This window comes from Rhipicephalus microplus, unplaced genomic scaffold (assembly GCF_043290135.1).
Source record: "Rhipicephalus microplus isolate Deutch F79 unplaced genomic scaffold, USDA_Rmic scaffold_34, whole genome shotgun sequence".
NCBI classification, from domain to species: domain Eukaryota; kingdom Metazoa; phylum Arthropoda; class Arachnida; order Ixodida; family Ixodidae; genus Rhipicephalus; species Rhipicephalus microplus.
The window spans coordinates 762,830-789,544 of NW_027464607.1; the positions used below are offsets into that span (position 1 = coordinate 762,830).

Consider the following 26,715-nt stretch of genomic DNA (forward strand, 5'->3'; position numbering starts at 1 on the left):
ATAGTTGAAATCAAGAAAAAGAAATGGACATAGTCCGGACACATAGCGCGTAGGCAGGATAACCGCTGGTCATTTAAGGGTAACTAACTGAATTCCCAGAGAGGGCAAACGCACGAAGGGGAGACAGAAAGTTAGGTGGGCCGAGGAGAATAAAATGTTTGCAAGTACAACGTGGTAACGGAAAGCACAAGACCAGGTTGATTTGCGAATCATTTGCGAATCACTGCAGGGCAATGACTATGCTCATTGCCCTGCAGTGAGCTTAGTCAGGCTGATGATGATGTGCTACATTCCAATTTTTTCTCATTTTCTTTCAATATTTAAGCACCTTCAATATTCCCAAGCAATTTTTTTTCTATTTGCCATGAAAAGACTTTTTTCGAACAATTAGGCTTGTTCTCCCTCTCCCTGAGAAAAAAATCCTGGCTTTGTGCCTGAACCTCATTACAACAGACTTCCATAGTGAAGAGGATTTTGGTGTGTTGTAAAAGGAGTATGTAAAAAATTCAAGTACTGTCACATTATACTTTTATGGAAAAACTGGATGGGTCTGTTAGATCCAGAGAAAATTATGAGTCATGTACAGATTTATTCTCAATGGGGCATAAAAAAAAATTGACTTTTTTGAAAGTCATGTCTTCAGTTTATGTAGCCCTTCTGTCTGATTCCAAATTATCTTCACTAAGAACTACTTAGAAGTGCTTTAGAAAGCTTTTCTCGCCTCCTGAGCTGGCTAAAATCATTGTGAGAGTCACAAAAAAAAAGGCATTTTTTAAAAATTTATAGCTTTGCAACAGCACAACGCCCTACACCATTTTGGGCTTGTCGTAAAAGTACTCCATAAAGAGCTTGCCATGTTAAAAAAAGCAAATGTTCTAAATTAATTTCGAGAACTCCCATTGGCTGCTTCTGCCATGTTGATCAAGTTCGCCCATCTGGTCCGATGCTCATTTCGTGTATGCGATGCTCGTTTTGTGTATGCGATGCTTGCTGCACTCACTGCGAGCATCGCATACGCGAGTCTGGCAGCGATTGTGTGTTGACTCGGCGGCGGGAAGGTTCTGCTTATCAGCGCTTCAGACTTTGTGACAAAGATGACTGTTGGAGCTAAAGTTTTCGATAAGGTAAGCCATAAACTACGTACTACTTTTCAAGCTTAGTAAACTAAACCTTGATCACAATCTTTTCGCCTGGTTAGAGCAGTTTCTTTTCAACCGTTCACAGTTTGTAATGATCAATGACCATGAATCTTCACTTAGTCCTGTTTTATCTGGTGTGCCCCATGGTTCCGTTCTTGGTTCTCTTCTTTTTCTTACTTATATTAGGATTTGCCAGATTGTGTTTCCTCTAACGTCCACCTGTTTCCTGATGACTGTGTTATTTTTTGCAAAATAAAAGATGTTAATGATACTAACACATTGCAAAATGATATCGCTGCCATATCCAATTGGTGCTTGAAGTGGCAAGTGGAACTTGACACTACTAAATGCAAGGTTTTGCATGTTTCGCGGTCCATGCTTTCTTCCCCTGCTTACTATCTAAATAACACGCCGCTCGAAAACGTTACATCATATCTGTACTTAGGTGTCAATATTTGTGATAATCTAACCTGGTCTTTGCATGTTGAGAATTTAATTACCAGCGCTAACCACATGTTAGGCTAGTTACACAGCAACTTTCGCTCTGCACCGGTCTCATTGAAAACACTGTTATACAAAACATTAGTTAGGTCGAAACTGGAATACACAGCTTCAATTTGCGACTCCAGCTCTGAAATTCTCTTTAAATTATTAGAACTAGTCCAGAAGAACGCCGCTCGTTTTATTCTTCACAATTACAGCAGAACAGATAGTGTTACATCCATGAAAAATTTCTAGCAATTACCTCATTTGGCTACCCGTCGCAAACACAGTAGGCTTTTTTTATTTCATAAAATTTGTTACCACAACTCTATTCTACGCACAGCTCTCATTTCCCCACCTTCGTATGTTTCGTCCCGCAGTGAACACCCTCACAAAGTAGGCATTATGACGTGCCTCACTAATATTTGTTTTCAGTCATTCATTTCTCGTACATCGAACCAATGGAACCACCTTCTCGGACCAATTGCTGGCATTCAAAATAATGAACGCTTTGGCACTGCATTATTAACAATGTAGCAGATATTAAGTGTATTTGTTGAGTTGTTGCTGCTGCTGTACTTTATTTCTTTGTTGTATTGCTTCCCCTACAAGAACCCCCCACTCCCCTTTGTAATGCCCTTGGCCTTGAGAGTAAAATAAATAAATAAATAAATAAATAAATAAATCTTTGTATACTCGCGATTGAGCACGTTGTATTTAGAAAATTTTGACACCGCAGCCATGCACATCCTATTCGTGCTGTCTGCTAGAAGTCGCGGCTAGGCCTAACTTCATCCCGAACTTGGTGGACAAGACCGTCGCGCTAGCAGGTATGTGAAATCGAAGCCATAATGGGCTTTGTCGCAAGCAATAAATCACATGTGGCGCCGGCTCTTTAGACTCGTGCATTGGCTTCTTGCGCATCGGTAGCAGACCTCGGCCAAGCTCATATAATTAAATAAGCACATGCCTATCCTAAGGCATGTACTTATGTACTGGCATGCGGAATGACGCCACGCACCAACTGCTTGGAATAATGTGGCAGCGGCGAGCAATTTTACATGTCAGTGCCCCAACAAGCAAAACCAAGCACTATCTTTTATGAATAAAACCAAGTTTTATTCATCTATTCAAGTAAAAATTACACAAAATACAAATATTGTCTTGAATAATATCTGCCATGTCACGTGCTTTTGTTAGCAACGTCAGAGCTCAGCCATCTACGTAGAGATGTCACAGCACTGCCGTTTACGTAAGGAAATTTTTACGTGTACGTCATGCCCTCATTCTCTGGGCGTACACCCACAAAGGAAAGGGAGGGAAATTTGGTGCGCTTCTGCACTGCGTGGAGTTGCAAATTTTGGCATATGTGATTGTGAAGGCTCTATGTATGCATTGTGCTTGTTAGCTCAATACAGTGTAATCTCATTTATATGTTTTTCTGCGAACCGGGTAGGAAAAATGTAACAGCCAAGAAAATTCAAGAATAAGGAAAGCTCAGAAAATGAATGAGAGCACAGGTGCTTCAACTACAAACAATTTATTTCAGCATGGTGAGCCTATGCCTTAAAATATTTACAGATTGCCGCTACTTTCGCTTGCTGGTAAGCACCAGGCATTTCTCAAGAATCTGGAAAACCACATTCCTTTCAGCGTTGGTTTGGTGTGCGACATACCTGGGAAAGTAGTTCAGCGCTGTCACGGCTTCTCCAACGTTGATATTGCCATGAACGAAATAACAGAGACAGCCACGAATCGACGTTTTGCCCGCCGCCAGACCAGGAAGCAATGTTCTTTTTTTTCTCCACTTCCAAGCGATTTCACGCTATACTTGATGGCTCATTCCTATTTACCTGTGACATTATTCCCTCTCCTTAATAAGCATCGCCTCGATGCTGGTGATGAGCATTAAAAAAAAAAATGAGAAAGAAAAGATGCTACTATGGAATCTAACAACTGAGTCGTAAGGCAAAAAAAAGGGGGGGGGGAGGGGGCTGGTTTCACAGAAGTACTCAATAAAGAAAGGAGTTAGGACACAAGACACATCAAAAAGAAACAAAAGTGACAAAAAAATAGTCATTGCATGGTAAGTCAGTCCATGTTCGATTGACGACGCGAGAAATATGGCTTGAGCCTTGACACATGCACCACATCACTTTGTGGAAATCGACGGGAATGTCTTGAGGTGCCCTTAGGGAGAACTTTTTATGTAACGTCGTTGAGTCGGTGTAGAACTTTGTACGGGCCGAAGTAGCACTGCAGCAACTTTTCAGAGTGACCACACTGTCGGATGGGGGTCCACACCCAAACCTCATTGCCTGGTTGGAAGGTAAGTTGTCGGTGTGTAAGGTTGTAGTGGCGTGCGTCGGCAGTGTGGCGAGTTGACGAGCCTCCTCGGCGCGTTGAGTGAACAAGGCAGCGTCGGCGTTGAATATGCCCAGGTTGTTGGGAAGGAGCATTGCGTCGAGCATTGTAGTGACCTCTCGGAATATGCCCAGGTTGTTGGGAAGGAGCATTGCGTCGAGCATTGTAGTGACCTCTCGGCCATGAACTAAGCGAAATGAGGTGAAACCTGTACTCTCTTGGACTGCTGTATTGTAAGCAAAAGTTGCGTAAGGGAGTATATTGTCCCAGTTCTTGTGATGAACGGTCACATACATTGACAGCATATCTGCAATGGTCTTGTTCAACCATTCAGTGAGTCCGTTTGTTTAGGGGTGATAACCCGTGGTTTTCCGATTTTCTGTACCACTTAGTCGCAGCTTTTCTTAAAGCATCTCTGCGGTGAAAGCTGTCCCGCGATCAGTAATTATCACAGCTGGCGCTTTGTGATGATGTACTATGCTGGTGACGTAAAACTGGGCAATTTTGGCTGCGGCAGCTTTTGGCAGGGCCTTTGTTTCGCTGTTACGCATTAAATGATCGGTGGCAACCACAATCCACCGATTTTCAGGCGAAGAAGTGGGAAACGATCCGAGCAAGTCAATGCCAATTTGATGGAATTGTGTTTTCGGCATGGCGATAGACTGTAGTAGTCCTGCTGGTCGGACAGGTGGAGTCTTACAGCGTTGGCAGTCGCGGCATGTGCGGACGTACTGCTTGACTGTCTTCACAAGGCGTGGCCAGTACTAGGAGCGGCGAATTCTTTCCAAGGTGCGCGTGTAGCCAAGGTGTCCAGACGATGGTTCGTCGTGACAAGCATGTAAAATGTCGTCACAAAGCCAGGTCGGCGCAACCAGTAGATAAGTAGCCTGGGTATGGTCGAAATTTTTCTTATAGAGGACTCCATCCGTGATGCAGAACGAGGCCAGCGAATGTGCGAAGTTTCAAGGAAGAGTGCTTTTTCGGTCTTCGAGGTCGTCAATCAGCAGGTTTAGCTCCATTTCTTCGCATTGTTCTTGAGCCGAGTCGGTTGCTGATACAGAGGAAAGGAATGTATCGTCTTCTTCAACGTTTGCGTTCGTACTTCCGATTGGCATTCATGAGAGACAGTCAGCATCGGTGTGTTTGCGTGCTGACTTGTGAATGACTGTAACGTCAAATTCTTGCAGTTGAAGGCTCCACTGTGCTAGACGACCGGAAGGATATTTTAGGTTGGTGAGCCAGCATAAAGAATGGTGGTCGCTAACTATACTGAATGGTTGACTGTACAAATAAGGCCGAAACTTTGTTATAGCCCGAACAACGGCTAAGCATTCTTTTTCTGTTGCAGAGTAGTTTTTCTCTGCGGATGATAGTGTTCGACGTGCATAGGCAATCACGCGCTCTACGCCATTTTGCCATTGAACCAATACAGCTCCAAGTCCAACGGTGCTGGCATCTGTGTGTAGCTCTGTGGCAGCATTGTTGTCAAAGTGACTGAGTACAGGTGGGGCTTGGAGATGGTTTCGTAGCGTGTTTAAGGCCTGATGCTGATTCTGACCCCAAACAAATGGTACGCCGTCTTTTGTAAGTTCATTTAGCTATTCAGCGATTTTAGAAAAGCCTTTGACGAAGTGTCTATATTATGCGCACAGTCCGAGAAATCGGCGGAGATCGCGCTTGTTTGTTGGTGGCAACAGCTTTCATTTTCTCAGGGTCGGGGTGTATACCGGCGTGGCTGAGAACGTGACCAAGAAACTTCAGTTCCTCGAAAGCAAAGGGGCATTTCTCAGGTTTGAGAGAAAGTCCAGCTGTTCGAATCGCCTGAAGAACTTTCTGTAAGCGCTGGACGTGCTGCTCAAATGTATCCGAGAAGACGACCACATCGTCAAAGTAGGCAAGACACGATTGCCATTTTAGCCCAGAAAGAACCGTGTCCATCATTCTTTAAAAAGTAGCTGGCACCGAGCATAAGCTGAAGGGAGGGACCTTGAACTCATAGAGTCCTTGAGCAGTAATTAAGGCGGTCTTTTCGCGGTCACGCTCATCAACAGAAATTTGCCAATAGCCACTTCGTAGATCCATGAAAAAAAAGTAACGAGCGTTGCGAATGTGGTCCAGTGAGTCATCTATTCATGGTAAAGGATACACATTTTTCTTTGCGATTTCATTCAACTTTCGGTAGTCGAGGCAAAATCGCAGCGTATCATCTTTTTTCTTTACTAACACAACAGGAAACGCCCAGGGACTGGTCAATGGCTGGATGACATCCTCGTTGAGCATCTGCTGGACCTAGCATCTTGTTCTTTTTGCGAGACTTTGTAGGCGTGCTGTCGAACAGGTGTCTCGGTAGGCTTGGTGATGATACGATGCTTGGCAAGCGGTGTTTGGTTCACTTTCAAAGTCGTAGCGAAGCAGTCCCGAGATGAGTCGAGTAGCTTTAAAAGACGTTCCCGTTGTGCGGACGGTAGACCCTGGTTTACGTCGAAAGTGCTTGCGAATCTTATGGTGGAATGGTCGCACGATGAAAGGGCAGATAATGTTGAGGGACCAGGGACGTCGGCAATATCCTCAAGGTATGTGATCACAGTGTGTTTGGTAAGATGGCGGTACTTCTCGCTGAAAATCGTGATTAATAGGCATGCCTGCTTCCTCCTGGGCTCGGGCAATGCAGAGTTGTTGTGAAAAAAGCAGGGAAAATTTCCTTCCGCAATTACAGCATCGGGGTCGTCTTGGTCGAATTCAACGCTGATAAAGAGGCTGCTTCAGGGAGGCAGAGTAACAGATTCGGAGGATACACGTAGGGCAGCCTTCGATAAGTGAGTGTTTTCAGGTTCAGGATGAAACGGGTCCTCAAACGACACTTCAAGTCTCGTAGGTCAATAATTGCGCCATGTTCGCAAAGAAAGTCCAGTTCCAGAATGAGTGGACGGGAGCACACAGGTAATACGAGGAAAGACCCTGTGAACGTCGAAGCATGGACTCGAACACGGGCTGTGCACATTCCAGTTGGCGCGACGAGGTGGTCCCCTGCCGTGCGCAAGGGGGGTCCTTGCCAAGAGGTAGTTACCTTCCTCAGTTTGGATGCCAGGGCGCTGCTCATAACTGAATAATCGGCGCTGGCATCGACGAGGGCAGTGACGACGTGATTATCGACGTGTATGGTGATGTCGGCAGAAACAGTCTTATGACTTTTGGAAACGACTGAAAAATCAGAACGGTCCTCGTCGAGTCTTTGCATCGAGGGAAGTTTTTTGACAGTTTGATGGGACGTGGCTTCACCCCCAGTAGCCGCGGTTTCTAGTTTTCCCTGTGGGACTCGGTGACCGACCTCTGAAAGGAGCATTAGATGATGAGGGAATGCTAGGTGACGGGGGGGTGGCGAGGTGATGGTGATCGTGATTAGTCGTGTTGACCAAGGTGAGGTGCTTGCTGGCCCGTAAGGTACGCTTCGATGTCGCAGGGACGCTCACCATAACGCGGGCACAGAGCATCAGGGTGGAAGCCACTGAGACGAAGTTGGCGGTACTGGCAATTCCGGTAGACGTGACCCGCTTCGCCACAGTGGTAGCAGAGTGGACGGTTATCTGACGTATGCCACACGCTGGCTTTTGTGGCATTCTGTCACGATCCAGACGGATGATAAGTAGGTGCACTCGGAAACGTTGAGGCGGGTGGTGGAGTCGAAGAGGTGCCCTGGAATCGATGGCTAGCCTGATCCATTGTCCGCATAGTGGGAAAGTAGCATGTGGTGCAGGAGATCTCAGGGCCGTTGTATAAGTCGGCACAGGGGCCTCAGGCCTTGTTAGTGCGAGAGGGGTGACCACTAGTTGGATCTCATTTTGGATTAAGTCTGCGAGAGCATTTACGGGTGATTGGGGTCCCACTGCTTGGAGTTGGTGCAGCTGGTCCTGCACAACACTTCTTATGAACTCTGCAAGGGCATGCCTCTTGCTGTCAGCCCCGACAGAGCATGCAGCAGTGGTGACGTCGTGGCGTTCATAGTGTGACGACCGATACTGGAGAGTATGCTCTATTGTGGTTGGCTTCTTTATGAACTCAGCTACAATCGTTGGTGGATTGCGCATGAGTCCGGTGAAGAGCTCCCCTTTTACCCCATGCATTAAATGCCGCACCTTCTTTTCCTCGGACATTGCAGGGTCGGCACACTTGAAGAGTCGAAGCAAGTTCTCGACAAACATCGAACTCTCTCGTTAGGGCATTGGTTCCGAGACGAGATGGCTTGCTCTTCTCTCTCTTTCCTTTTGGCGCTGCGGTACGCAACGCGAAACTGTCAGCTGACTTCTTAGCACGTCGCCAAGGAGCCCTCATGATTCTGATACCACGTTTTGGCAGAGTCGTCCAACGCAAAGTAAACTCTCCACAGCTTATGAGCTTCATCCTATTCGTTGATGTTGGCAACTCGATCAAAGTGACCAACATCCTCGAGCTAGCAACTCGAGCTAGTCACCAACATCCTCTTAAATGTCTCCATGAAATGAGCGTCGTGTTTGCGGCGCATGAAAAACATGCGGGAAAAAAGAATAGGCGTCGGTGGTTTGACTCGCCTGGTTGGTAGTCGATGTTGCCATCTCGTCTTGAGAGAGAGGACCGTATTTGGGAGATAGTCCTTGCAGGCGGCGACTGCTTCTTGCCGTGGGAGCTGTAGCTGTCTCCAAGTAGCCCGGTGTGTCGGCTGAAAATCTGGAGCCGAGGCGCAATTACCCATCACCTCCACCAGTGCCATAAACGAAATAACAGAGACAGCCACGAATCAGCGTCTTGCCCGCCGCCATACCTGGAAGCAATGTTCTCTTCTTTCTCCACTTCCAAGCGATTTCACGCTACAGTTGATGGCTCATACCCATTTACCTGTGACAATATCGGCTGACTCCACTGCCAACACTTCAGAATCATGTGGCTCGTGCTCATCGTCATCATCAATGTCGCCGTTTTCAGTTGCGATCAAGTTCGCAACGATCTATGCGATTGTCTCGCACTTTGACATCACGACGGCAGCATCCACAGAGACGTAGTCGTCTTACCTCGTATCCGTGACACCCAGCGCATTCATTGCCTCATTGAGCTCTTGCTTACAAGAGGCTGCTTCCGATTGTTGAGCTTCAGTGGCACGCTCCCCTTCGCTGTTCATAGGAAACCAACACTTCTCGAAGTAGTGCTCTACAGTTGACGTGCTCATTGCACTCCACACTGATGCGACGTAATGCATGGCTTTGAGTATCGAAATTGTTGTAGGCTGCTATGCACGATCAATACACGCGAGACAGCTCTCGACGATGCTTTTTCTGTACGAATGCTTCACACATTTTATGACCTTGGCATCCAACGGCTGCAGTGGCCCTTCATATTTTATTTATTTATTTCAGAAGTACTGCCAGCCTCACACATGAGGCCTTAGGCAAGGGTGGGTGATACAAAAAAGGAAACAAATATGAAGATACACAAGGAAAGGAAACACGTCATGCAGAGCTACACCATCGAGAACTGGTGCATCAAAGTAAAACGCTAGTACTTACACAATTGTAATGGTTTACGCGCGTACACGTACAGAAAAAAGAAAAGAAGTAAACATAAAAACTATGACAACAAATATTTGTTCATACACAATGGAAAAACAAACATCATAACGGTTCACAAATCGGCAACACTTCCAAAATACATCGCATTGATATGAAAAAAGTGATAGAAAGTGGAACATAAATGGAAACCTGTTCAGGACGCGCGGTGGAATAAGAGAGGGCGAAGCGCAAAGAAAGATCAAAGTCTAGTGGGTTGTTGGTATTTAAGTTTTCCCATGAACGACTGAACGGTTTCGCAGTTCACCAGACAGGCAGAAAGAGCATTCCAATTAGGGACAGTGCGCGGAAAAAATGAGTTTTTAAAGGCTTTTCTTTTACAGGAATATTCCTTCAGTTTTTTTTAATGCTTGGAACGAGTTGATCGGCGTTGAATTGTTTTTATGTACACGTGCTTGTCTATGCGTAGCTTGTCGTGGTAAAGTAGAAACATGTACTTCAATCGATCGTGTTGCCATCCTGCCTGCAATGTATCCAGTTCAGCTTTTTTTAACAGTTCACTCGGTGTTGTAAGAGCACTGTAGCGATTATATACAAATCGGATTGCTTTTCTTTGAATCATTTCAAGTGTTTTAATATTTACTTGGCTATGAGGGTCCCAAACCACAGATGAGTACTCGAGGATCGGACAAATAAAAGTTTTATATGCAATTAATTTCAATTTTGGGGTATATTTGCGCAAAGAACGTCTTAGAAATGCTAGTTTCTGTAAAGCTTTCTTTTCAATGTAGGCAACATGCTCATTCCACTTAACATCTGCACTTAATACAACCCCCAAATATTTATAAGTTTTAACAAATGATAGTTTTTGACCATTGATGGAATATGAATGTTTCAAAGGAAGCCGCTTATGCGTAACCGTCATAGCTACCGTTTTCTTTTCATTAATCTTTACACTGCACACCAAGAAGATATTTTCGTTAATGCTGCGTTCAAAAGAACCTGGTCGTATTCACTACGTATTTCCTGATAAAGAATGCAATCATCTGCAAATAACTTAATAGAAACCGTCATATTATTGGCGATGTCATCTATAAAAATTAAAAGCACCGAGCCCTGAGGGATTCTCGATTTCACCGGTCGCGAATCAGACTGGACGTTATCTATAGAAACTATTTGATTTCGAGAAAAAAGGTAGGTCTCAATCCATGAAGTTAATTTACGTTTTTTTTGTATAGGTTTAAGTATCTGCAATGTCATGAACGGTTTCCAACAGTTGTGTGACGGTTGAGAATCCTTTTCGAAAGCCGTGTTGTCGGTCATTGATTAAATTATTTTCCTCGAGAAAAACTGAGAGATGCTTGAATATAATATGTTCTAATACCTTCGCGCATGAATGTAGGCCTCAATCCATGAAGTTAATGTACGTTTTTTTTGTATAGGTTTAAGTTTCGCGAGAAGTTTTCGATGGGATAAGCAATTAAATGCTTTTTCGAAGTCTAGGAAAATCATGTCAATCTGGCCTTGCCTATCTAGAATATCTGCAATGTCATGAACGGTTTCCAACAGTTGTGTGACGGTTGAGAATCCTTTTCGAAAGCCGTGGTGTCGGTCATTGATTAAATTATTTTCCTCGAGAAAAACTGAAAGATGCTTGAATATAATATGTTCTAATACCTTCGCGCATGAGCAAAGCAGAGAAATTGGTCTATAGGCGGAGACGAAAGAAGTTTTAGGCGATTTGGGTATAGGGATAAATTTTCAGTATTTCCAGTCATCTGGAAGCACACGCTGTGACAGTGACTTCTGAAAAATGATGCACAAAAACTTCAAGCACCATTCAGCATACCTCATAAGGAACGCGTTAGGTATGCTATCAATTAATACCAGGCATCTTTTTGGGATCTATGTTAAGAAGCAGAGACAAGATTCCTTTCTCAGATATTGCAAGGTCACTTATTGGTGGGATATCATGAAGCGTTTTTGAACATGGCCTTCTCCCATCGTCATCAGTAAACACTGAACAAAAAAATGTGTTAAATGATTCTGTGATAGTTTCTTTGTTAGTTACGATAGCCCTATTTACACATATAATATGAAAACGTTTCTTTTTTGGGGCAAAATGCTGCCAGAATTTCGCTGGGGATGACAGCAAGAAGTTTTCTAAAGTGACGTTATAGCACTGATCTTTTGCTTTCTTGATACTGTCTTTTAATTCTTTACACACGTTACTGAGTTTATGCATGGTCAACGGAGTGGGGTTCTGACGATGCTGTTTTCTTATCCTGTTTGCCTTTCGCCCCAAACGAACAACTGGCACAGTAATCCATGGGCCAAGATTTTTTATTATTTTCACTTTTTCTGGCACATAGTCATGAACGCACTGCAACACAAGGTTTTTGAAGAAACACCAAAGGTTATTAACAGTGCAAGTACTAAATTGAGAAAGTAACATGAATCGAGAAGAAAGTAAGTCTAATGTTTCCAGTATTTCTACGTCCTTTGCGCGCGAGAAGACAGACACCACGCGTTCTTCCCTCTTGCCTTTTGGAACTTCATTAAGATTAATGCTCATGTAAACGAAGTTGTGATCGGATATTCCATCAAGCACATTGGTGTCTGCCACACGACACAGCATGCTGTTGCTAACGAAAAAAAGATCCAGAGTTGTACGAGTAGCATTCTGTACGCGGGTTGGCTATTTAACTAGTTGAGGTAAATCATGAAAAAGGACTATATCGACTAAACGTTTCACTGCAATTGAAGACAGTACAGGAAAATCAGTATCCCATATAACTGAAGGAACGTTGAAATCACCGCCAACTATTATATTACTAGAGCAACTGTGGACCATGCAAATAAATTCATTAAGCTTTTTAAAGAATGCTTCGTCTGTGCCTGGAGGCGGTAAAAAGCACCGACTATGAACTTAAGATCGCCTGTGTCTACTTTCACAATTACGCATTCAAGATCTGGTATATCGTCTAATCTTTCAACTTGTAAGGTTTCCTTAAATATGATTGCAATTCCGCTGCCTCGACTATTCCTATCTTTGCAATAGATGCGGTAACACAACACTGTCTAAATCATCGCTTTTTGCTAGAATACTACGGGCGTTAATATTTAGGCATCGGAAAAGTGCCCCATTCTTGTCGTTTCATTTCGTGCGAGTTGCTCTGGTAAGCGGTCTGCTCGCAGAGACCATTCCACACTGAACTTCATCTAATGTTAGCAATCGATTGTCAATCTTAATTTTGTCATGTACAAGTTTAACCTTTGTGCCCGATTTCCTAATATCTGAAGTGCTATTCCATAGGAACTTCCTGACGTGCCAAGTGGTTGCAGAGAAATCCTCCGAGACTGAGATTCCCTTCCCTTTTAATTTGAAGCAACTTTTGAGAACGTTAACTTTTTTCCTGTGGTCGAAAAACTTCACGATCACTAGCCGATTTTTACCATGCTGCCTTCGTCCTAGCCCATTCGCTTGACTGAGTTTACGTTCACGTCTAAAGCATGCCTGAACACATTGTAAACTACGCTATCCATGAGGTAGTCAGAGGAGTCATCATTCATTTCCGGTATGCCGAACACAACAAGGTTGTCACGCCTGCTTCTGTCCTCTAAATCAACGAGCTTACGTTCTAAGTCTTGAACCGTATTTTCCAGGCTGCGAAGTTTATCGCTGAATCCTTTAATTATCTCAGAAGTTTTCTTCACAGTTTTTAATTTCAGCTTGATATTATCAAGCCTTTTTTGGATGTTGTTTTGACCTTCAATCAAATGTGACAACAATACCGCAGTGGAGGGTCCTGGATTGGATTCAACGTCCCCGCATACCATCAGTAGGGACAAAAACACCTGCTTAATGTTACAATACAAGGTATACAAGCTACGTGGGCACGTCAGCTGGACGAAATAACGATTGCTAGTTTTAACAGATGATACTTCGTTACTAACCTGCACGTAGAAAAAAAGCGGCTTGAACATGGTGCTACAAGATGACCAGCCGACGTGCCCACTGAAGGAATTCGGGGAGGGGGGGGGGCATCTTTTATCCACTTGAATTGACGTTGATGGTGCTGGAAGCAGCGTTTCCCAACCCTCGTCGATGATGGCTGACGCTTGTGCGGAAGTAGCATTACATTCTTCGATGACAAAGTTGGTCGCATCTTGATGTGCGCTGGCCATTGCTGTTGCACCGCACAGGAATAACTGCATGTAAAAAAGAAGCTGCTTGAACATGGTGCTTTAGGATGACCAGCCGACGTGCCCACTCATTTTATCGAAAAACAAAAAACAAGACAAGTTTGACACTTTGTAGAAACAGCAGATCTCTCGAGTGGGCAGCACAATTGTCCAAGAAAAAGAGAACTCTTCCGCACTGTGAACCCATCTTAATATCGAAGTATCAAAGAAACACATCAAACAAAGCGCACGTCATCCGTAAACGACAAACGACTATTACTTCTGTAGTGGCATGGCAGCAGGCGAATGTTTTTCAAGCACTGTAGGTTTTAAACTTGTCGATCACTCACGGCTATAGTAGTTTGTCCGAGTTGTCCATATTTCAGCTGAGGAGCACTGTCAGCCGATCTATGCTGCAATAGCCTTCATGGCACTCGTCGCCTTTCAGCCTTAACAATTTCAATGACTGCACGCGAAAAAACAGGCCTGTTTTGTGAGTATTGTAGTCACGAAACTCACGCCCCTCAATTAAGGCTGATAATGTGGACTTCCAATCATTGAGCTTGAGGGTGGTGTTCGGTTCACCCCCCCCCCTTATGGCTTGAGGGGGGTGTTCGGTTCATGGGCCGGGAAACATCTCCACCAGGTGTAGTGGGTTTGTGACGCTGACAAAGAGAGCAGACTGGTTGTTCAGCTTAAACTGTTTATTGGGTCAGACTTGTGGCCACGTAAAAGGAAAGTCAGCAAGGCACTAGCACTGATCGCAGTGAACAGAGCGTCCGCGGTCGATAAACTGACAAGTCGTGAATCGCGGTGGCATTTATACATGTGTTGTCGAATATTCTAGCCTTATCACTGGTCTTGGCACAAGCTCTGGAATATTTTTGAGTGTTCGCGTCTTGGGAGTAATTTTAACACAACGATCTACAATGATCGTAAACCTTTTGGAACAATGAGGGGTAGTTTACACTGAGCGTTTCTGACCTATGCTTTGGGGGCGAAAACCTAACAAAAGTGAGATAAGAAACTTGTGTGGCAATATACTCAATCTGCCCCTGGAGTGCTGCGTGCACCGGAAGAGCAAGTGCGTGGGTACCAGTGATAAGAAATAAAACATGAGATCAAAACCATCGAAGCCCCATATTTTGCTGCCGCACAGCGGCAGAACACCTGTAAAATCTGATGCAGAATCGCTGCGAGGCTCGCTCATATGAATGACAATAACGTCACTAGACAGACTGCACCTGGATGCTGTTATTACCAACGCGGTCACTGACAGAAGAAAGAAAAACAAAACAAATGAGGAAAAATATCGAAATGCATAGCTCTCGGCAAGTCATGGCTGGACTGCGTTTGTGACCATTACGAGAAACGTCAGGAGAAATTAGTACTGTGGGCCTCAAATGAAACAGGGCCGGCGGCAAGCATCAGCAGTGGTCGAGTGTGCCCCATCCAGTCGTCACCGTGGACATGTGCAGTGATTCCAAATAAAGCTGATGCGCACCTATCAATGTAATGACTGGAAGGTGCACACTATGCGATTTTGAATACCGCTGTTTGCATTTCAGTGGATGCCAATAGTGCATATTCTTTAGTTGTCGATTTTTCCTTTGTTAAGGGGGAGGTGGCATTGAAAAAAAAAAAACTTTTCTCTTTGTACCTAGGGCTATGAAATTTGACATGCATCCTCATAAGTGTCTTGAATAGGGAAATATGCAGTTTCATCATGATAACTTGAGTAGTTCTCAAGTTACGTCACACTACGTGGTTCGATTTATATGGTCTGCTCGTGGAAATTCTAGCCCTGTAACAAAACATGCCAGGAAGCTGCAAATGGTGTTGATCTTTACTGAAAAGAAGACTGTTGGGTATGACAATCTCAAGAATTTTTTTATCACCTCTTTTTTTTTATAACGATCATAATGGTGGCCTACACACATTGTCAAAAACAGTGTCAGGTGCAAGTCATCTTTTAGAAAAAACTGGGCCATATACAAGAATTCGAAGATTTTCAGACCCTGAAGAAAAGTTTCAGAATTCAGAAAAAAAAACTGCATCAAAATTCGTCCACTCATTCCCGTGCTACACTTTCCATGAGCAGTGCACAATGTCCAATACACACTTGTGAGAAAAAGCCCGTCGAATTTTTCGGCTGGCTTTTTTTAGACGTACTTTTTTTGTTTCTGGTTGGATATCAATGAAAATTGGGACAGACACTAAGAATGACCTCGCAGTGCTTCGATAAAAATTTTGAGGCGATACCACAAATACTTGATTTGAGACAAATTATTTCTTCATTAAATCTTGTGGAGGAGCTGAGCATAATGCCAAAAAAAAAAAGTATTGAGAAAACCGCATTTAAAGTTTCAACTTCTCCTCAAGTCTCCAAGACACCTAAAAATTGTGATCTCAGGTTTGTTTTGTGATATTCAACTTCTCAGGCATGTGGTCTCTGCCCAGTGTGCCTTTCATTAACATAATTGAGTACTTGCTTACAAATAATTACTGAACATTTTTTATATAGAGAGAGGTTTGTTGCATCCAAAAAATGGCTTACACCATGACAGACTATGCCTTCTTTCCAAATAACAAAGTTACGGGCAGAAGATTGATGGCGCAGGAATTTTTCAGCAGTTTGTTTAATGACGCAAGACGGGCATATAAAAATTTGTACCGCTGCTTCATACATGCCCTTTTGCTACTCTAGCCGTGAAATGCATCATCATACGGCCAGTTGCGGAAACACTAAATCTACAAGGCTTTCATTGTCTCAGAACATTCATAGACGCTCGTGGCGATGCCAAGCACGGGTTTAAGCACGTCTAAATCGCATCATAAAAGCTTATCGACAGCACTCCACGTGACCGTGGAGCGCGCAAGCTGTGTGGACAGTGCAGACAGTTTGTGATGCACTTGACGGCAGCATTCCGTGATGATGCACAAAATGTGTAGCTGCGATGACAAAAATCGGCGCGCTCTGTGCTTGGTATCCTATTTTCGAGTGACCACGCGCTAGCGAAACTGCTAGCCGCTGTTCTGAGCAATCCTTGGCAGTGGGGTGGGGGCGACGAGCTTGACTGTGGGGTCTGCTGCCGATGCATAAAATGCCCGTCCGCAGTTCCGAGGAGCTGGCGAATAATATGCTTTATTTTTTGCTGAGAAGCACGTCGCCACAAGTCCGCTAGCGCGTCATTCTTGCCCGCAGTCTCTCCGTCAGTGGAGTATGCCCTAAAGGCGACTCCGATGACGCGCCACAATGCGCCCGTTCGTAGTAATCTAACCATTAACCCGCCTACAGCTTTGTTTCTCGCAAAGAAGCACGTCCTCACAAGTGTTCTTGCCCCCCAGTCTCGCCGTCAATGGAGTTTGCCTTAAAGACGACTCCGATGAAGCGCCGCGCTCATGGACCGCGCCCGCTTGTAGTAATCTGATCGTGCATGCGCTTACAGCTCCTAACTAAAGTTCAATTATATCCTAAGTGATAATCGAGCTGTGAACACAACACGAAGTAGCGATTTTCAAGATGTCCTCGCAACGCATAAGCAGCAGACGACGACCTCCTAGAACGAGCATCAGGCCGATGGGGAGGCGAGCTGAGGCAACATGGTGACCACAGCCAATCAGGGGCCTCCAAACGACCTTCAAACATTTGCTTTTTGTGCCTTTGTTTTTAAAAAAGGGAGCTAGCTGAGACAGGAGATTTAAACACGGAGAAAGGCTCTTTCCGATGAGCTTAAGAAGCCAGCTCTCGGCTGCTCCATCGCGAAGCTATAATTTTTGGAAAATTGCTGTTTTCTGTAATTTCCAGAAAAAGGTTTTGCTACCTAAGAGGGTGAAACAAATTTTTTTGAAGCACTTCTGCGTGGTTTTCAGTGTAGATATATTGGAATCAGAAAAAAAAAAGGGTTCCAGAAACTGAAAACTTGATTTTTCAAAAAATCAATTTTTTTACCATTTCTCGCGATACCAAAGCCGCGTTCCCCCTTAAAGCCCACTTCACAGCTGTAATGGCATGGGTGTGATCACATTAGGCTAATTCGCTACAGCAATTCTAGTTTTGTACCTTTTCAGTGCTAGTGTGCAGGAGGCCCACCACTGGATACATGGCGCAGCAGCTGACATATACTACGACATCACGATCATGTGATGCTACCTTGCTGGGAAGACTGGCTGCCGGAGGCCCAAGGGCTTTTGTTTCTCTGCATTTTCCCCTTCAATCACCCTATTTTCACCGCGTTCATGTGCCCTGGCATCTAAAAACAGCAAGAGTTTGAAAAGCGTGACAAATGTCTTGGCTGCATCTGCGTGCCACAAATGTGCCATGCATGCAAAAGAGCAGAATGTATTTTTACGTTTACGGTTTTTACTTCAAGGATAGTGAAAATCAAGACGCATGGCTGATGAAGCTAGCTGAGAAGTGGCAATCAGTCAAAGTCTCTTGAATGCGTTTCTTTCAAGCACTTCTAAAAGGGTGACTTTGTCTTCGCAGTGGGAACAGAAGTGTTAATTTATGTGAGCGACAGTGAGTTCACGCGTAACTATACTCTACACGTTAACACCTCAAAAGCTTCTAAAAATTTTCACTCTGATCGGTGAAGATGCCATGGAGAAATTACCGATAAACAAAGAAAAATGAGAACAGGCGATGGAAAGATGCTGCCTCTTATAAAAAATGCCAGGCCTGCGTGGAAGGCGCAGCACAGTCCCAGCGAAAGCTAGAAGAGTGGCCTTTCAGAGCCTTTTCAAAACACTCATTGGGAAACTACTGCAAGCACACTTGCTTGATACTCACTAGGGAATTAATAAGAACTTTTTTTGGGTAGTAGGCCGGCATTCGCTATGCTATTTTTTGTCATTCTTTTGAGAAGCGTAGTATCCGCAAAACACTTGCAAAAAATTTTGTGCCAATTGTTCATGCAGTGGCTGAGGACGATGAGGAATTATGGCTGAAGTGGGTATGCGCCACAGTCTATAAGCTAACAAAAACAAGCTTTTGTTATGGGTTGGAGCATTGGACAGCTCACTCGTTATGCTATTCGCGTTGTGCCACAATCGGTTGTTCCTTCGCTGTTTTAAAACGCTTTATAAGTCGTATTAGCGCGATTGATTTCCCGACATCAAGCCCGTCTAAAGAAAGTTTGCGTACAAGTCACAAGCACCAGCGTATCTCAGTGGTAGAATACTGGGCTGGAACCCAGTGGACCTGGGTTCGAGCCTCACGGTGTCATTGGTGTTAGATCTTTTTTTCTAATTTCGCGCGATGATGTTACGGACTACGACGGTGGTGAACAACTGCGCGTGACCCGAGTTGTGATTTTATAACAGCTTTCGCTGTAAAAGCATACGTTTTTTATGCTTTAGGAGAGGTTTTGGATTGTTGCCCAAGTGGTGAAAGGGGGATATTCCAGAAGAGTTGGGCATCCCGTTCAGCTGGCTGTTTAGAATTCTCAATGTGAACGATAGCATAATGGCGGCACTTCAGAACGGTGCACGTGCTCAGCACAGATTGGTTTGAATAAATCTTAGTTCTGTGATGTTTTGGTGTGAGTGTTTATGTATTTATCACATACTGCGGACCAAGTATGGTCCATGCAGGAGAGGGCAATACAGTTCAAAATTCTTCTACATACATACACTTCCGCTGCAGTATACATTCACTGCAGAACAAAATTCATGTACATTAAAAATTCGTGAAAAACAAGGGACAAATACAGGCAAAGAAGCAGACTTAAGCGATAAGAAAAGGGTATAGTTTCATCTCGGCGTGTCGAGCATAGGGGAATCATGAGGCAGAGCATTCCAATCAGAGACAGTTCTCGGGAAAAATGAATACTTGTAAATGTTAGTGCGTGCAAATATAGGTGTAGTGCTACGACTATGTTTATGACGTGAAGCCCTGGTTGTGTCCTCTGTTATGTAATCTGGTGCATGCAATCCTGATCTGGAAAAGTATAAAAGGCGGAAAAAGTTAAGCCGTGCAGTTTTCCTTCGATCGGCCAAAAGTTGGAGGTTCGCATCCTGCAACAGGGCTGACGGCGAATCGCGACATCTATACCGGTTGTATATAAATCGAGCAGCTAATCGTTGTATTTTTTCTATTTTCTGTATATTACCAGCTGTGTGGGGGTCCCACACAATGCTGGCATATTCAAGAGAAGGATGAACTATGACTTTATAGGCTCTAAGTTTTAGTGAACTAGAAGAACGACCCAATTTATATTTTAGAAAGCCTAATTTTCTCCTGGCAGCAGAACATATACCATAAATATGTGCTGTCCAGCTAAGCTTCGATGTAATCGTTACACCCAAGTACTTGAATTCTTCTACTTGCCTGATAGTGTATCCACCTACATTATAAGTAAACTCCAGTTTTCGGATTTTGTTACTCAGACATAAATATGCAGTTTTCTCAAAATTAATTACCATTTCCCACTTTTTATACCATTCTTTTATGTAGTTTAAGTTCTCACACAAGTCACGCTGGTCATAGATAGAATTTATGGTATTAAAAATTACGCAATCGTCTGCAAATAACTTAACAGACACGCCAGGTCGGATAGCTTGAACTAAATCGTTAATATAAATATTAAATAGTATTGGCCCGAGAACTGACCCTTGCGGGACTCCAGATAACACCCCCAAATAACCAGAGGTGAAACCGTTTATATCTACGTACTGCTTTCTGTTCGTTAAGTATGCTATGACCCAGTTAATTATTTCTGGAGGAATGCCAATATCCTTCATTTTATCTATTAGCTTGATATGCGGGACCTTGTCAAAGGCCTTGGAAAAGTCCATAAAGATGACATCAACCTGTCCAGACTTGTCCAGAACTTTGGAGAACTCGTTAACAGTTGCTAATAATTGTGTGGTGGTAGATAATCCCCGTCGGAAGCCATGTTGCATGCTGTGAATTACATTATTTTGTTCAAGAAAAGTATTTAAATATTTCGCTATAATATGTTCAAGTAATTTGCAACAAATACAGGTAAGGGAGATTGGTCGATAAGTGCTGACTAATAATCTGTTACCTTTCTTAAATACCGGAATTACACGTGCTAGCAGCCAATCGTCGGGCACTGTACTAGTTTTAATCGAAATATCAAATATTATTACTAATAATCTAGCTATAATTTCAGCATGCCTCTTTAGAAAAACAGCTGGGATACCGTCAGGGCCGGTCGATTTTTTTACGTCTAGCCGCAATAATAGTTATGTCACCCCTTCCAAGGATATATTTATTAGGCTTGAAGGACCTGGCACCGTCATAATACTCAAGTTTTGTGGTCTTGAGAAAACGCTCTGAAAGTAGGAATTAAATGCGCTTGCTATTTCGTTTTTATTTGTGACAGCGGTTTCTCCGTTCATTATTTCATCAGGGATACGGTTGTCTTTGTTTTGTAAGAACTGGTAAAATTTTCGTGGACTCTCTGACGCAAAGCGGCCTAGTGTCTCGGTGTAATAATGTTCCCTAGCCTCCTTCAACTTGGATGCTAAAGTATCTCTTAGATCGTGCAGAACTACATCATTAGCTATTTTTTGCTTTCTTCGCCTTTTAATTTTGCGTTTTAAGTGAATTAGATCGCGCGTTATCCAAGGGTTTGTACGGCCAACTTTTTAAAGTTTATCTGGAACGAAATTGCGAATGCAGAAGTGGCAATAAAATTTGAAGGTGTTTCTCTATTTGCACGACTAAGAAATTTTCACAAGATGGAACGAAAATCTCTTCCCCTGCGATTTCATTATTGAGGGGTTACATTTCATGAGAAATAGTTACGACATTGTGTTAGAGTTACATGATAGGTAAAGCCCTCTTTTGTTCACAGGTTTTGTCACGAGTCCCTGAAGAAGTTTCTGGAGAGGACCCAGAAAGCGTAGACCTATATGCCACGTGTGCACTCCCACGTGGCAGACAGCGCTGGGCAACTGCGGCTCTTTACTGCTCCACCATGGAGGCCCTGTATGTCGGAGACCGCTGTGGATCAATCCATGGTTTCTACATTGACGAGGATGAGGTAGAAGGTTCCACCATTATGTCCTTGTTTAGCTTTTTCTCTAAGTGGCCCTATAGAACTGCCAAAGTTTTCAAAAAAAAAAAAAAAGCGATGGGCTAATTTTTTTTTTTGAGCCCTGCAAGAATTGCTTTTTATGAGTTTTTTTTTCTTTCTGCTTTAAAAGACCGCTAAACCATCAGGTCGTTAAAATTCAGTTGTGTGTGGGGCAGTTGTGCATAAGTGTACAATGTACACGAAGCCATGAGAATTTTTTTGAAATAGCGCCGCATACCGTGTTTACTCACGTAATATTCGCGCACGCATAATTCTTGAACCCCTCGCATTTCTCAATAAAAGTAGGTTTTTTTTTTCGCTAGTATTTATCACCTTCCTTATAAATAGCCGCAAGAGTGTCATCTGATTCTTCCACTCTCTGAACATTATAGAATACTATAGCCAAGCGCCATCTTTTAAGCATCATGCATACTATCAGTGCAAGGAGCCCCCATCTAATCCAAGCCGATATGTGGCAAGTACGCGTTGCGGCTTGTTAGGTTTGGATCCTGCCGGTGACAAGTAATCTTTTAGTCCACTTTTCTTTTTTCACATTTACACTACAAATACTTCTGCTAACTTATCCTATACTTTCCCTGTCATTATTGTCTATTAGTTCTCATTAATGCTAGTCCATAAAGTAATTAATATTGAAACGAAGATGCGCAAGCCTACGGGGCGCAGAAGAAGAAGAAGAGTAGTGGAGCGGCACCTGGACTGTGTGGTTGGGTGGAAGCGTTCTAGGCCTGTCTCAGAAGTATGCTGCTATTTCACAACGCCATTTCACCTCATCTGTAAATAAACACAGTCACTCGTAACAGTTTGGTGAAAGGTGCCGGGTACATTGATCTGGACGACCCAGCTCTACCGATTTCGCGACGGAACAGACGCTTGGCAGGCTTGCCACCGCAGCTACCAGACATGGAGGACGCGGGAGCAGGCCATAACAACCTCGTTGCTGATGAGCAACACGCTCACCCGCCAGGACAAAATCGCTGCGGCATGCCGGAACGTCAGCCGAGGACCTCTTCGGGGCAGCCGGATGACGATGTTGACGACTGGCTCAAGCACTACCAAAGAGTGAGTCGCAGCAACCGCTGGAGCACTGCTAAGCAGCTCGAGAATGTGGTATTTTTTCTCGTCGGCACCGCGTCTCTTTCGTTCGACAACCATGAGAGTGCATTGACCACATGGAACATTTTCGTGGACGAGCTGAAGAGGTGTTTTGGTGACTCAACAGCTAAGGTCAAGCAGGCGGAGCAAACGCTTTCACGCAGAGCTCAGTTACCTGGTGAAACATGCACCACCTACATAGAGGCCGTCTTGAAGCTTTGCGGAATCGTGAGTGCGACCATGTGTGACGAAGATAAAGTAGGTCATCTGCTCAAGGGAATCGCAGAAGACGTGTACAATTTCCTTATCACTAAGGAAGACTTACAGCCACCTTCCGACCTAAGGAGACACTGCCGAGCGTTTGAAGCGCTAAAGAGGAGGAGAGTCCTACCGAACTTTGGACGTCTTGACAATGTGCCCACGATTGCAAGTGTCAACCTTCCATCGCAGGACGACATCTCTTCTCTTATAAGACGAGTGGTTAAGGAAGAACTCGCTCAACTGCGAGCTGTGGACACCGCTGGTGTCTGCCATCAGTGTGCATTCGACCAACGGCCCCGTGAACCACTGGTACCTCGGATGCGACAGAGCTGCTTTGAGCCTCGCCCGAATTACACCGATCGGTTCGAACGAAGGAGTGAACGACCACTCGGAAACCAGGAACGCAGGCAAGCTGCGTCACAGGGATTTACTCCTCGAACACCATCGCCCGGCTTTTATCAACCGACGAGGTTTACTTCGCCGGGGACGACCAGACGCGACACCCGTACTTGCTACAACTGCGGGCTACCTGCACACATCGCTAGGTACTGCTACCGTTGCCAGCAGCGAGCTCCACGATTCAACGTGTACATGCCCTATATACCTGCTGGCGAGTCTCGACCATTTCAGGGCTCTTTCCAACAGCAACACGCAGCACGTGCTGACTCGCCTTGCTCCGACCGCAGCGTTAACCCACCACCCGCACGCGAACAGCGATCCTCGTCTCCGCGTCGCCGCTCAGGGACGCCACCACCACTGGGAAACTAACTGGTGCGACCAAAGGGGGTGAGGCCGCAAAATCATCTTCCGCAAGACCCCCTTGTGTTGTAATGGTTGAGAACAAACTGAGTGTTTTTGTAGACAATGTGAGTACTGTTGCACTAGTTGATACCGGTGCTGCCGTTTCCATAATGAGCATGTCTTATAAAAATCACCTTGGGACAAAAGTAATGCTTGCTTGGAATCGGAGTGCTACGTTCCGCGGCGTAGGGGGAGAAACGTTGAGCCCGGTTGGAGTTTGTTCTGTTTTACTTTCTGTAGGAAATCAAACGTTTCGAGCTGAAATAACGGTGCTTGCACGAGCAACCCACGACCCATTCTAGGTATAGATTTTTTGCGGGAATGTGGTGCAACTCTAGATTGTGGTAGTGGTGGGATTATTTTTCGTCCCGTGTTGCAGTCTCCATTGACGAAAGATACCGTTGATGACTGCTTGGAAGTGTTTTCCGTGTCTGAAGACGTCTGCTTGGCCCCACATACCGCAATGTTTGTGCGTGTAAACTCTTCGCGTTCTTGTGTGGGTTCTTACTACAGTTTAGCCGAGCCGAACTTCAGTAATGCACTTAAGAAAAACGTTATTGTGCCTCGTTGGCTCGTGCTTACAGTCGATGGTTGTGCCAATTTGTGGACTGTGAACGTTTCCGCGCAGCCCATATATCTGCCTGCAGGGCTTAAATTGGCAAGCTTTCAAGAGCAAAGTACTCTTATCATACGGTCACTCCAACTGTCGGTGGATGTAAAGAAACCCCACGCCAACTCGTACCCCGACTATTCTGTCAGCATTGACCGTATGATTAACAAGTCACTTCCGTCAACTGAACGGTCGCTGCTGCAGGAGGTGATCGCACGCTACGCCTCAGTCTTTGACTTTGCCCAAGACGAGACATCTACCGTTACGCCACCGTCTTCACGTACGCAACACCGCATCTATACAGGCCAAGCACCACCAATACGCCAGAAGCCCTATCGCGTATCGCCTTCCGAAAGGAAAGTCATCGCTGAGCAAGTTGAAGACATGCTAAAGAAGGGCGTCATACAAGAATCGTGTAGTCTGTGGGCAGCTCTTGTCATTCTAGTCAGGAAGAAGGATAATTCATGGAGATTCTGCGTAGACTATCGTCGCCTAAATGCCATCACAAAAAAGGACGTCTACCCTTTGCCACGTATTGATGACGCCGTGGACTGCCTGCATTCTGCCTCCTATTTTTCTTCTGTCGACTTGTGTTCTAGGTATTGGCAAATTCCTATGCATCCCTCAGATGAAGAGAAGACGACCTTCGTAACACCAGATGGTCTTTTTGGGTTTAACGTTATGCCCTTTGGTTTGTGCAATGCTCCAGCGACATTCGAGAGATTTATTGATACAGTACTCCGTGCACTAAAATGGGAAATTTGCATGTGCTATTTAGATGATGTGACTATCTACGGCTAGACTTTTCAAAAGCATAACCACCGCTTGTCGCTTGTGTTTCAATGCTTAGGCGAAGCTGGCATTGTTTTAAACTCAAAGAAGTGCCATTTTGGAGAATGTCAAGCCGTCGTATTAGGCTTCCTCGTGGATAAAGAAGGCGTACGACCAGACCCACAGAAGACCGCAGTGGTCGCAACATTGAACAACCACGAACAGTGAAGGACCTGCTAAGTTTTCTGGGTCTGTGCTCATATTTCCGCAGATTTATTAAGAGCTACACACAACTTGCCTTCCCACTGACGTCCCTTCTTCGTAAAGACACACCGTACTTGTGGGATGATAAATGTGAGGCTGCATTTCAAGAGCTAAAGTTTTTACTGACTTCAGGACCCATCCTAAAGCATTTTGATCCTGATGCTTTGACTGAACTTCATACTGATGCTAGTGGGCTAGGTGTTGGTGCTGTGCTGGTCGAACTCTGCAACAGCCGCCAGCACGTCGTAGCATATGCCAGTCGGACACTTACCCGAGCAGAGACGACTTACACCGTCACCGAGCTCGAGTGCTTAGCAGTCGTCTTCACCATTCAGAAGTTCCGACCGTATCTACATGGCCGCGAGTTCACAATAGTGACCGATCACCACTCACTATGGCCGGCTGGCTCGTAGGCGTTGCGCCTCCAAGAGTACAGCTTTTCTGTTACCTATAAGAGCGGACGATGTCACACAGATGCCGACTGCTTATCCCACTTTCCTTCACTACGCACCAATGCTGACGACAATGACATTGATGACTATTTAGTTTCTGTTTCGTCCGACTTCCCAGATGCCAGCAGCTTCAAACGTGAGCAGCAGCGCGACCCTACCCTGAAACCCTTGCTCGAAGCTGCACATAACTCTATCGACGAGCACTTTAAAATTTCAAATGGCTTGCTGTATAAAAGAAACTATTCAGCCAATGGCCTCCCCTTGCTTCTGGTGGTGCCGGAAAGCCTGCGCCAGGTCATCCTTCGTTCTGCGCACGATGACATAACATCCGGTCATCTCAGCTTCACACGTACGCTACATCGACTACGTGAGAGGTTCTACTGGCCGAAAATGTGGAAGACCACAAAACAGTACATCACCAGCTGTGCTATATGTCAGCGCCACAAGCGATCCACCACTGCCCGGGCAGGTTATTTGCAGCCCATCCCTCCACCGACATCCCCTTTTGAAAAAGTCGGCATCGACTTGCTCGGACCCCTTCCTAAGACCCCATCGGGCCACCGATATGTTATAGTGTGTGTGGATTATTTAACGTGTTATAGGGAAACGGACGCACTGACATCGGCCACAGCAGCTGCTGTTTCTTCTTTTCTGTTACAACGGGTCATACTGCGTCACGGGGCTCCACGG

The 26,715-nt window shown here is 44.8% G+C and overlaps 1 protein-coding gene across 12 annotated transcripts in view; it reads left to right on the plus strand.

Moving 5' to 3' along the window:
- LOC119162985 (tRNA (34-2'-O)-methyltransferase regulator WDR6) overlaps positions 1–26,715 on the plus strand; it is a 996,048-nt gene that overhangs the window by 483,865 nt on the left and 485,468 nt on the right. For all 12 annotated transcript variants that reach the window (XM_075884507.1, XM_075884515.1, XM_075884512.1 and 9 more), the window contains one exon: positions 21,532–21,720. In XM_075884507.1, coding sequence (XP_075740622.1) covers positions 21,532–21,720 — 189 coding nt within the window. The remainder of the gene's footprint in view (positions 1–21,531; positions 21,721–26,715) is intronic.